Consider the following 13,459-nt stretch of genomic DNA (forward strand, 5'->3'; position numbering starts at 1 on the left):
AAGAACAATCGGTCGGACAGCATTTGACCCAATGATAGATTGTATTGTATTGTATACAAAATACTTTGCAGCATGAAACATTGCACTTCATTGGAATGGAAAAATACTGCACAGAGTTTTATACTCTCCCTTGGTTGATTTCACTGGTTTTCGCTCAATTCTATTTTCACGCAATTAAGGGTTTTATGTCCATTCACTGCAGTGTTACAAAAATATTCAAAGTGCGTAAAATTTAGGACTAAGTCAACGCACTTTGAAAAAACTTACTTTTTTACAAATTCTGCACGGCTCGGTCGATTTTCTTGAGGTTTTCAAAAATGATCGATAAGTTTATGAACCTTAATATTTGATGATGACGTCACTTCCGAGCTGAGATTTGTGGATTTTGGTAATTATCATCGTCGCAAGCCACGGCTGAAATGTACGCTCCTCTAAGGGAGAGGGGCGTACATTTCAGCCGTGGCTTGCGAGGTTGGTTAATTATAAGGGCCTGGCTCTGCGAGAGCCCTACAATGATTAGACTGCCCCCCCCCCCCCCCCGACCGTCCGTCCGATACCATTTATCTTGAACAATATTACATTCCCTTGAATAAGTCTGTCCAAAGCTTTACCCATAGATTGCCCATGGGCAGTGACCTTGATCCAATTTCCTAGATTAAAGGTCACTGTAGATAAACCTGTGTAAGATCTTTGTCTGGAGCATATTTTCTCTACCCATGGCCAAATCGGGCTAAAACTTCGCACATAAAGTGTCCATGGGTGGAGGATGTGCAGTGGCCATGAACCAATTTTCTAGATTAAGTGTTAACTTCTCTGTGCAAAATCCTTGTCTGGAGCATATTTCTCTCCCCTTCGCTTTACCAGGCTCAAACTTCATCCATAAACCTTTACTGAGTAGAGAATGGTCCCCTTCGAAAACAACATTTTAGAACTACCTTGCATGTATTTTGCTAAAAGCGGAATCCTTTGAGATGGTCATTATTTCCATGACGTCCACTTTTATTAGGTTACCTGAGTCACTCTTAGGACTTATTGCTACCGGCGTCCATCGTTCTCTGTGCGTTATACCTGTGTCACATTACACTGCGATTAGGTATCCGACTAGGTAGCGGGTTCTGAGCGGCCTGAGAATGCCAAAATCTGAAAAGTGTCCGGCCGGGGACCATGCGGTGAGAACACGCCATTCAGGGCCCGTATACCCCACCGGCAGCTTTTAGCGCGGAGTTAAATCCTGGCGATGTCAACCCCATCGTAAGATAACGCTCACGTGCTTCAGCGATTTGTAGACGTAGGAACGGCAGTCTCAGATGCCTTGGAGGATTGGCCATGTCGATGTTGATGGCAACAGCGTCGATGATGATGTTGGAGATGATGACGATGACGATAGGTATTTATACACCAGTTTGCAATTGCCTTAATTGCACTGAACACGCATGAAAAGGCAAAGGTCACCGAACGATACCCGGATGTTCTCAGAACGGACATCGTCCGGGCTTCATCCGATACCCCTCAGGTGTCCGAGCGGTGACCGCACGGGGGTACCTAGTCCGTACGATGTCCGTATGGGTACCGGACGTACCCCTCCTGGTTACCTACCGATAACCTTACGGATATCGGGCGGCCACCAACACCATCATTCCATACGCTCCCCGCCCGGTAAACATACGGCTGCCTTCCTTGTCCCGCCCGAGGTGCGGGCGGTATATGAGGAGAGCTAATCACCCGGCAGACTTGGAAATGTGTCCCTACGGTGTTAGATCTTGACAGGTCCCCCACCGATACCTATACCTCGCCCGGTACCCGCTAGTAATGTGACACAGGCATTAACAATTGAACATATTCAACTTCTTCTCAAGTACTACTGAGCCAATCTTGACAAATTTTGTATCTAGCATCTGTAGGGGATGGGGAACATACATTGTAATTGAGTAGTGTATAAAATTTGCATTAGCCTTAGTAGTTTTTTTTTTTTTTTTTTTTTTTTTGGGGTCAAAAACTGAACAAATTTGACATTTTAACAAATTAATTATAATGATTATTTTATAATTTTATTTACTGAGTAAATTTGTTTAATCTATTTTCTTAAATCTTCTAATTAAAGGCAAATCTAATCTAGATAATGAAATTTATATCAAGAACGATAACTCCAAAAACAATCCAGCAATACACTTTGTTGCTTGCGGCCTCGAGTTTCACGAACAGCTGAAACCGAATTCATTTGAATTTCTTAAAGATGAACATGAACGCGAATATGCTGTCCTATCCCATGAAACCAAACAAAAAACGATTCAAGGAGGGTTAACAAACGAAGAAGCAAATCATAATAAGAGAATGTATGCCACTAACACCGAAAAATGTCCAGTCGCATCATTAAAACTTCTCATTAGCAAAACAGACCCGAACGCAAATGCTTTGTTCAATCACTGCACAAAAGAAGCGATTAATAATCTCAACGAGGATATCTGGTATTTAAAAAAACGGTGAAAAAATGCCAGTTTTCAAAATTTATGTGCGACATATCTAGGGATGCAAAATGTAAACAAAGGTACACGGCACACTACCTCAGAGCTACAAGCATACAGACAATTAGCGACGCAGGGGTAGAACTCCGTCATATCATGTTCATGAGCGGGCATAGAAACGAAGGATCTATCCGTAATTATGCCAGAAAATGCACAGGCAACCAAAAAATCGCAATTAGCAAACCATTGTCCAACTTGGCGTCACCGAGCAATGGCGGTGCAGGGCCCAGCTGTGTTCCGGACGACCAGAGCACATACCTACTTCAGCAATCAATGTTCAAAGAACAAAATACAAAATTATCATCCAAATCATTTATCAACAATTTTGTTTTTCACAATTGTTTGATCAATGTTAATGTACATCCGGAGCTAGAGTAGTCAACGTGTTGAAATCAACAAGTCCTAAATAAAATCACTCCGCGTGTTAATTACATGTACATGTACTTGTTTGTTTCTTGTTATTTACAATAAATTTAGCTTAAATATACATTATTTGTGTTTAAAATTGAATTATAAGCATTGACAGTATTTTTTTTTTTCTCATTCGGCTTTCATAAAAAAAAGTTTGCGATGCGGTTTTTAGATTCATTTCTCGATGAACAAAAAAATTATACAGTCAGTCCTATAGTAGGCCTTTTTTTATGCACCACTTTTTTTTCCAGTAAAGATTCATGATATTGTATTTTATCGCATTTTTTGTAACAATATTGTGGCTGGGAGAACGGTGTTGTGTATTACTTTTATATATTGCATTTCTAGTCAAGATGCAGGTATGTCTCTCAGCCAATTTCGTTCTGTATTTTTAGGACTCACAGTTTTCGTCATTTTAAATAAATGACAATCTTTTACACCTAACATGTTTTTCTGTTATGATTTATATGGAAACAAACAGAGCTGCAATGTTGCCTTGGAGTAGAGCAAATTTTAACATAAACATCATTAAACTTAATGTCAGAATTATTGCTCTTTGACCAATACAGGCTACTGCGCCTAGCATAGGAAAAGCAAGTCAGCTCCGATACCAAGCAATTTCTAAGCGTTCACATGCAACTGTAGAAATAGGGACTGTGCAACAAGTATCGACTGTAACCTTGACTACGTCCAATAACAAAAACAAGTACTCGTGAGGTATGGGATATTAGAATTTGTATAGATACAGTCTCAGAAGCAGTCTACTTTCCCACTTGAACGTTTTGTGAGAGTGAGAAATATGATACATGTGTGCATCTGTACGAAAATGTACCGGTGCATGCACATTTCGTAAATGCATTTTTGTTTCTTACGAAATGTGCGTTTAGCATAATGCTATTGAATTTGAATACTTCCTGCAGGAAAAAACAAAACCTAGTAAACGATCAACCAAGCAGCAGCTAATGATAGGAAAAATAAATTTTAGATAATTCAAGAAATTGCCTTGCATCTGTATTGATGTTTATTAGTTTAAACATATTTTATAGCATATATAATACACAACGGGTTTGAACACAAGTTCTTACAACTTACGAGGTTCTCACCTTAGATTAATTGATAACAATTGTCATAAAACATATGTATAGATAAAATAAATACATGTACATATAGCATAAAGTGAATTACTATCAAGAGAATCTGCCTGAATTAAGTATAAATTTGTGAACAGCATTAAAAATTTTGCTGTTAGTTTCATACCCCCAAAGTAAAATCCGTGTATCAATAATAGATAATTCTTGTATTTGAAAAAGTTCATTAAACATAACATTTCTTACTACTGAAAATCTTTTACAAACAAAGAAAAAATGATATGCATCTTCTCTCATACCACAATGACAGTTAGGAGAATTGACAATGTTTTCTCAGTGTAAATCACTGTCTTAACTTACACTTTTATGTATTTTCTTTTTTACTTATTATAAAGGGTGCAAAATCATTTACGGGGCTCATGTATTTATATATCTATTTTAAAGGATATTTCATTGATGGAAATATAGAAATCATTATCAATGACAAATAGATTTTCGATGGTTGGAAAAAACCCATAGCCCGATCAATCTCGAAACCAGTCCTCTAAAATTTAGGATGTCTCGATGCGACATTTTGCTTAGTGGACTGAAGCGTTCATTGAATTTTCACAGTTCACAAACCAGATAAAGTCAAATGTCAAAAATGGAGATTTTTTTTTTAGGTCGTTGTGTTACACTTAACCGTTAGAAAGTTGCAATTTTCTCTAAACAAATATAATATTAGAGTTATCCCTCTTATTTCACAAACGAAGAATTTTCCCTGTCTGGGTTACCGGAAACTATACTTTTTATTTCAGGCTGCGGAAGAGCGCGTAATTTTGTTTTTTAATTTCAAAATGATTGATTTGAATGCATTTTTAATTTTTACCGTTATTTTTAATAGGTACGTATTAGGGAATTTAAATTATTATCAAGTAACTTTTAATATTATCCTACGAGTTGTATAATTTTCAAACATTAATCAACCATATTAACAAAAAACAAAAACAAAAACCACACACACAAACCCCTCCCCCCCAACCCACAACGTAATAAACAGTACATTTGTCGTCAATCTGTACTACGTTTGTTTCGGGTTCAATTTATTTCATTTATTATTTGTCGTCAATCTGTACTGCGTTTGTTTCGGGTTCAATTTATTTCATTTATTACTTTGTACCTGTTACTTCAGTTACGAAAATAAAATTTATTACTTTATTCATGAAACACAAAAAGGTGTGGCGTGTTTTGTGGATTTCAGACTAATTTGCGGATTCACACAACTATTAATATATTCAGGTGGTCTTAAGGTGATGAGGAGGGTTATGTCCAGACAAGTGAAAACTCCAAAACATACATGTACGTGTATGCCTTTTAAGACTGATTCTATGTAACTATCAAAATTCAGTGACCACGGTATGTCACAGATTTTTATGAAACTTTGTGTGTAACAATATTACGATAGATATAAAACAAAAAGGACATGCAAAGGTTTGACTTAGCAACGGTTGCCATGGAAACCGATCTTCTAACAACAGACCCTATCTGATTTCTTTGATTTTTACATAGAATTGATCTTAAAATCGTTATCCTTCTGCGTAAAATTGTTTCAGCTAACTAATTTTGCTTACTATAGCAATGATTTATAATTTTTTACACCCCGTCGAGAGTTTTTTACTCATATTAAGACGCCACCAGCTGTAGGTGAAGTGCCACAAATTTAGACCTAACCTTAGCGCTCAGGGCCGTAGCAGTGAGTGGTCTTTATCTGCCAACGTCTACCGCGACACGGGACCTCCATTTTTAAGGTCATATCCGAAAAAACCGTAATTCTCACTTTTAAATGCAGAGCGTTTGGCGAAGGAGTAATCACTTACCTATTTTAACATCTTTGGTTTAACGCGGTCATGGCACGAGCAGGGCTCCAACTCACGACCTCCCGGTTACGAGGCAATAACTCGCAATGAATTGATTGATTGATTGCATCTTGTTTAACGTCCATCTCGAGAATTTTTCACTCATATGGAGACGTCACCAAGACCGTTGAAGGGTTTCAAATTCACTTTGCTCGACGCTTACGGCCATTGAGCAGTGAGAGCTCTTTGGCGTGTCATACCTACTGTGAAACGGGTCATCCGTTTTTAAGGTCATCTCCGAGGACTCGTGACATTCACACCTGATGCCGAACGTTTGGCGATGGAACTGTCACTACCTGTTTTAACGAATTAGGTCTGTCGCGCCCAGGATTCGAACCCCGACTTTCCGCATGCAGGACGAACGCTCTATGCTCTAGACCATCGCGGCGGTAAGATATCTCGGTTAGAGTATGACTTTACAATTTACACTTCGTCTTGAAGGGATGTACAAAATTTATATTGTCAGTGCTGGCCAATGTCTAAAAAAAGATTGATTTCTTTCATCTATCTTCTGCGGATTGATATCTCTGACGCATGCCTCATGTTCATTTCTTGCAATTATAATTTTGAGAATGGCATCAAACCGGAAAGAAATGACATTCCCAGAGAAAAATACCATAGCTGTAGACATTCTGTTTACTGAGCGGGATTCACAAGGGTTTGGAAGTGTCGTGAAATTAAATAACAAATACATCCACTTCACGAAATGTCTTCAATTCTTCATGAGTTCAGGACTAAACTTGCGTTCAAATGTAACCGAGCAGCAAGGAAGAAAACGTGATTCGGCTTTTTGTTGTTTTATTTTGGTAGAAATGTATAAGGCAAAACAAATAACAATTGTATTAGACAAAAAGTATAAGTTTATGATTTAAATAAACTGTTGACAATAAGTTACCAATAATACATCATACATTTATAATAGAAAAATATGTTCTGTAAGAAATTGACCTTTGAACTTACAAATTCTGAAAATATACTTAGACAACTTTAACTGCAAAAATACAATAACGTATAAACGTTGCAATTAAGAATAAGAGTAGATTTGTACAACCACACAAACGAGCTGTCCAGCGAAAAATACACGAGGATGGGTATGATGCGTTTTGTAGAAAGGTCATTAGAACTGAGAACATCAAAAAACGTCTAGTGTGGTGTACATTGAATAGACAGGAAAATATAACAGATCATATGGGGGGAAAGTCCTCTTTAGTGATAAATGTAAAGGAGAAGTTGGTATGAGTCTGGAGACGACCAAGAGAAGAATGGACACCCCGATACTCGAATCCTGGTCCTGAAGTTCGCATGAGTTTGATGGCCTGGGGTTATATGATGAAGGTGTTGGTATATTAACTGTGCTAAATTGTAATACCAAGGCCGCAAAACGTATTGAAATTGCGGACAATTTTATATCGCCTATATAATTCAAAATGTCAATCACTCACACGTCATACATTGTCCATACACCTGAATCTCTGCTCACCCAACATTTCTATTGAGACTACATGTACAGTAGTCTCAGGGTCCAAGTATTAATGGGACCTAGACCAGACGGGCAAAATAAATCCAGCAAATTTGAACTGATCCGAGGAGGTTTTTGGGACTCGGATGTACTCAAACAAACATTTGCAGGGTGTCAAGCCACTTTTGGTCTAAAACAAAAAATACAGGATTATAGGAATTTTTTTGGCAGTTTATAGGGCAAATATAGGGATTTCTACAGCAGATTTAGAGGAATAAATAGGTTTTTTATTAAAGAATTTGCATAAAAGTTTCTGCATAAAAATCTAGCAAGCATAGTATCTTACTGGAAAAGAAATAATATTAAACATAAACAAAGACAAAATCCTTTCAGATGTGGACAGTTTTCCATCCAACAGACAGTTCTTATACAATCATCATAGTTATTCTCTTCATTAGATATAAATCTGACATCAGCTCCTGGAATGTTTTGTTTTTCTTCTTCTTTTTTTTTTATATCATTTTTGAAAATAGGACTGTCATTTTTTGGATATATAGGGCTTTATAGGGATTTTAATGACTTATAGAGAAAATATAGGAACCTTAAAGTTTATTGGAAAACATAGGAATAGTTAGGGACTTGACACCCTGCATTTGATGGAACTCTGGTTGGGGTGTGTTGTCGATTTCTCCGAATTCTGATTATATGTTTGTTGTTACACAACAGATTATTATTCAATGGCGGTTATGTTTCATAAAATAATGTATTTGCTTTGATCTCGTGATGACAATGTCACGGATATTTCATGTATAAATATACATCCTGACATTGTTTTGTAGGTACAGTGTTTTAAAACAAAACTTGCCTAACAGGAAATACATTGTAGTTCATTTCCTACATGTTCCACCTAAGTATTATAAGCTGTTTGTGGCTACACATCTACCAGCCTTATAACAGTAAGTATTTTGTTAATGTTAGTGATATTATATACGAAATACGAGGGCTGTTCGATATGTAATGTGTATTGTACCACAGCGCGATAACGCTTTGTACAATTTCGTGGATGATGATACTCTTAAATAGCTCTATTCAATACCTTTCCAACGGCATAAACCCGAGCATTCAGCTTCACATATATAGTTTTAAACTTATAGTCATAGAGCCAGTCGTTGACCACTGTTGTACAAATGGTTGGGAAACTGGTTGAGAATATTGAAGGAATTAGAGCTTATATAATTTAAGTTCGCACAAAACTCGGTCATTCGGTAAAGCAGATTTTTACTGAATTGGAGGACGTTTATGGGTCTGATAAGGTATCTTATGATACAGTTCGTAGGTGGAGAAAGAAATTTCTGACTGTCACAGAGTTCGTCAAAGAATAGATGCAGCAAAATCTGGCCGACCTGTGACTGTAACAGGCCAGGCAAATGTCTCAAAAGTCAGGGAAATAATTGAAAGTGATGACAGGTACACGATTCGTGATATTGCCATAGCTGTTGGCGAAAGTACGAAAGATTTCTGCCAGATGGATACTGCATATATTGACAGATGACCAAAAAAGGGTACGAGTACAAACCGCTGAGCAATTGCTCAAAATGTTTCCCAAATTCAATCAAAGACAATTTGCAAACATTGTTACTGGTGACGAAACATGGGTTCATTATTTCGAACCAGTAAGAAAAATTGGAAACAAAATATGGCTAACTAAACAAGGTAGAAGGCCTGTAGTTGCCAAAAGAACCATAAGCACAAAGAAGGTTCTTTATTGCATAGTCTTCTCTTGTGATGGTGTAGCCGTACAAATTCCGGTGCCGAAGTTACAAGATGTTATACTAAAAAAGCTCAAGAAATATTATCATAAGGAATGTCCTGTGTCAGGATTTAGGCATGTTCGTCTACTTCATGATAATGCTCCATCACATACATCTGAGCTTGTGAAGCAATTTTTGAAGTCGGAGAATGTTACTGTCTTGCCACACCCACCATACCCCCATGTGACGTTTTCCTTTTTCCAAAACTTAAAAGGTTAGTATCTGATCGTCATTACAAGTCCCAAAAAGGCCTTGGTTCAGCCATCAGTCAGTGCCTCAGAGGTCTACATAAATCAGCGTACCGTGACGCATTTCAGAAATGGATTATTTCGGATTTCAAACATTTCGGTTGAGCATCACTGAAGAGATATTATTTGTCGAAATGCACATCTGGTGCATCAAAATTGGTACCGTATAAGTTTTACATTATGACCCCTGGGTCGAGGCCTCTGCTGGTGGACTGTTAGTCCCCGAGGTATCTACAGCCCAGTTGCTAAGTACTTCGTTACTAGCTTGAAAATACGGGTGTATATTTAATTGCTGTTATAAATTTTAGAAATTCATTTCAAAATTAAGGATTATCTCCCTCACGCATAGTTCTTATCTTTAGACGAATTTGACTCCACTTTTTTGGCACTCTGTTTTCCCACAAAATAGCTCTAAAACTTTATTGTTATTTCGGATTTCAAACATTTCGGTTGAGCATCACTGAAGAGACATTATTTGTCGAAATCCGCATCTGGTACCGTATAAGTTTTACATTCAGAGATTGAACTTATGTATTTCAAACCGCGGAGAATACTTCGAAGGGATGTACTGTTCATTTCACTATGTGAGTCGAATACTGTTGGGATATCGTACAATACACATTACATATCGAACATACCTCGTACCGGTATACATGTATAAAAGATATATTTATACATTATCTTCTCAGAAGTCTTTTTTAAAAAAAAGAAAAAGAATTACGTGAAAACAGCCAAATGATAAGATGTGGGCTTTTTTTCTACTCTTTATAAGGCAATTAAGATGTTCCACTATTTTGGTTATAGAATGGAGTCACTGAGTATTTCTGCTTCTTCTGGGAATATGTCTGAACTCAAAGCTAGATTGATAGCAGAAGGAAAGCGATTGGCTAAAGAGGTCTTCCCGGTTAAGGTTATGGAACTTGATCAAATTTACAACGAAATAAAAGATCTCCAGCTTTCCCAGGAGACTATAGTAAGTTTACAATCTCATATTGAGAGAGAACTACAAACTTCTGCAACTGCTGATGAAAGACGTGGTACCCAGAAGGGTGACCCTCGTTTAACCTTACCACCATTGGTTATCAGGGAGAACGCAATGGCACCTAATAAAGTAATGGTGGGGATTATTGAAAGACTGAAGCCGCACATGGATAGTCTCAACGAACATGCAAATAAAGTGAGGATGTGGATCACATTGCAGGTTCCTAAAATTGAAGACGGGAATAATTTCGGGGTGTCCATTCAGGAAACCATTATAGACGAAGCCTACACTATTGAAAAAGTGGCGAAATCTTATAGAGAATCGGGAGGGGACTATTTTTTCTACAGAGCAAGGATGATGTCTAAAATAGTCAAGTATCCTGAAATTGCTGATTATAAACTGGCTGTATATGAGGGCGATTCCAATGAACTACAGAATCAAATTATTCTATGTCGAGATCTGCGAGACTTCTATACAAAACTTCATGATCTTGTAATAAAAAATCTACAAAGATTAGAAAACCCTCGCTCTGATAATATAAGTAGCTTATACTGATTAATTTCTAATTTAAACATTCTATATATATATTACAATATAATTTTTTAAAATGTACTTTCATTTCCTTTACATGCCTTGAAAATGTTTTCATGATTAAAAAAAAGAAGCATAGTCAATTTGTTGGTTTTATCCTAAACTTAAACAAAAACCCTTACAAACTTAGATACATTGCTGTATCCAGTAAATGTTCTACCAAGACCCTGTCTTTTCACCTCACAAAAATATTAACTACAGTGAAGGAGAAACTTCAAACCTAATGTGCTAAGACATATACCAGAAATGGTGTAAATTAAATGTGGATTATAGAAAAATTCTAAAGAACTTCTAGCAAATTTGAAATCGTAATACGTTTCTAAAGTCAACAACATCAAAATGTATGCCTTTTCAACACTTTACCCGACCTTTCCTCGCGATAGATTAAAGACTAGACTTTTTGACATCTTTGCCATTCTTTACCCCGTGTATTAATTTTATTGCCATTTCTGCACAGCTTGTACTTAACCAGTGGTAATTCTGCGTGACGTCACATTCACTGCCAACCTAAGTTTTATTATACAGTATATTTGTTTTTATTTCATACGTGTGGTGTATATTGAAAGTGAGATAAAGCATTAGCTTTATCACACACCCGTTTGATAAAGCACTTCCGGTCCGAACTGCTTTTGACACTGTCCCCGCTTGGATGACATATTTTCTGTGTTTATGATAAAGCGTAAAACTTATTACTCTGTATTTATTTAGAATTTCTTTTATAGCAAAATTAAAATGATGTTGCCCCCACTGACATATAATGCAAGTTACCGGCCACAAAAATGCCAACTCGGTCTGTAACTACTCAAAAATTACGACCAGAAAACAAAAATATGTGCACACTATTATCATCGACAAGGAATCGACAACCTATTGGACAAGCCTAATCGAAAGTACATCGACATGCTGCGGTACCAAGTATTCACAAGCACAGTCTCTTATTTCTGGAGCATATTGAATGTAACAAATCTTAACAGCTTTACTTACTAGGCTAGGCCTATTTAAAGTGCCTTAGGATTTGCTCTCGCCCTTAGATCCAAAGAAACTACGTAAATAAAATCCAAATTCACAAACACTTCTACTTTTCATTGTAGACTGTTGAACATTCTAATAACGCTGCATTAAAATATTACTTTCATTGATCGTTATTACACATGTTTATTTCAAAACGACGACGACATCAAACTTTTATCAGAAGGTCAGGCCTACGTCAAAAAATAAATACTCGGTCAATAGTTGTTACTTTGTTGGAATGGCAAAACCATTATTAATTATAAACTATAATCCCTTCTAAAACAATTTTCATCCATGGTTTCTTTTATAAAAATGCCATTTTGTACTGTATATTAATGGTTTATAAGCGAAGTATTTTTTCCCGCGTAAGGTAGACAGATTAAGTACGACGCCTGAGCCACGGACTGGGGATCATCTCAAAATCAAGTGAAAAGAAGACGTATGAAATAAATAGAACATCTATAATTGCGTATTTTGATATTTGGTTTATCCAACTCGTTGATATGGTGTATTTATTCGCTCGGCAAGCCTCGCGAATAAATACACCATCATATCAACTCGTTGGATAAACCAAATATCAAAACACGCAATATAGATATCCTCTATTTATCAGACGGGTTTGAAAAATGAATATTAAATATTTACTTTGCATGGAGTAAATGTTACTCTGGTGATTTTATCATTAAGTTTTTGTTTTGTTTTCTGGGTTAAAAGTGCTGGGGGGGGGGGTTACATTTCATGAAATATGTTAAGGGTCTTTTTTTTAATCTCAGCGAGCAATCTTTTTTATAATACTGGTATTGATGGTATTATTAGTCTAGTCAATCTTGTACATTACCTCAATGTAATTGAACAACATACCAAATATTGGACATTGGGAAATATGGCATAATGTCAAACGTTGCAATATTTGATCTTTTCCATTTGTATTGTATAATTTTCCATTTGTATTCTATATTTCCCATTTGTATTGTATAATTTTTCATTTGCATTGCATAATTTCCATTTGTATTGTATAATTTTCCATTTGTATTGTATAATTTTATATTTTCCGTTTGTATTATGTAATTTTTTCGTTTACATTGTATAATTTTCATTTGCATTGCAAAATCTTTCATTTGCATTGCATCCGAGGGCTTGTTTATTTGATTTCACAAATATGATATTTTGTTTATTTTGTATAGAAATGTCGCAGAAAGCATACATGTACATGGGACTTCGCTCTCCCCCTGCACCCCCCACGCCACCACCGCCAAGGCTTTGCCCTGGACTCACTTGGGATCTTAAGACAGTCCCCAGACATCCAGCAGTTTACTGCATCCTTTCGTTCAGAATTATCTAGATCAGCCAGTGGTTAAACACGAGACTAGTTTGAATATGCTGATCACATTAGGCGCATAAAAGCGATAAATTAATTGGGGGAGGGGATTCGCCATTCCTA

The 13,459-nt window shown here is 36.7% G+C and overlaps 1 protein-coding gene across 1 annotated transcript; it reads left to right on the forward strand.

Annotated features, from left to right (window-relative positions):
• The first annotated feature begins 1,307 nt into the window (after positions 1 to 1,307).
• Positions 1,308 to 10,972, forward strand: LOC125665691 (proteasome activator complex subunit 3-like). The gene is made up of 2 exons (XM_048898457.2): positions 1,308 to 1,387; positions 10,239 to 10,972. Exons 1-2 carry the CDS (start codon positions 1,308 to 1,310, stop codon positions 10,969 to 10,971), a joined length of 813 nt encoding a protein of 270 aa, XP_048754414.2. The 3' UTR covers position 10,972.
• The last annotated feature ends 2,487 nt before the right edge of the window (positions 10,973 to 13,459 follow it).

This window comes from Ostrea edulis, chromosome 10, assembly GCF_947568905.1.
Source record: "Ostrea edulis chromosome 10, xbOstEdul1.1, whole genome shotgun sequence".
Classification (NCBI taxonomy): Eukaryota; Metazoa; Mollusca; class Bivalvia; order Ostreida; family Ostreidae; genus Ostrea; species Ostrea edulis.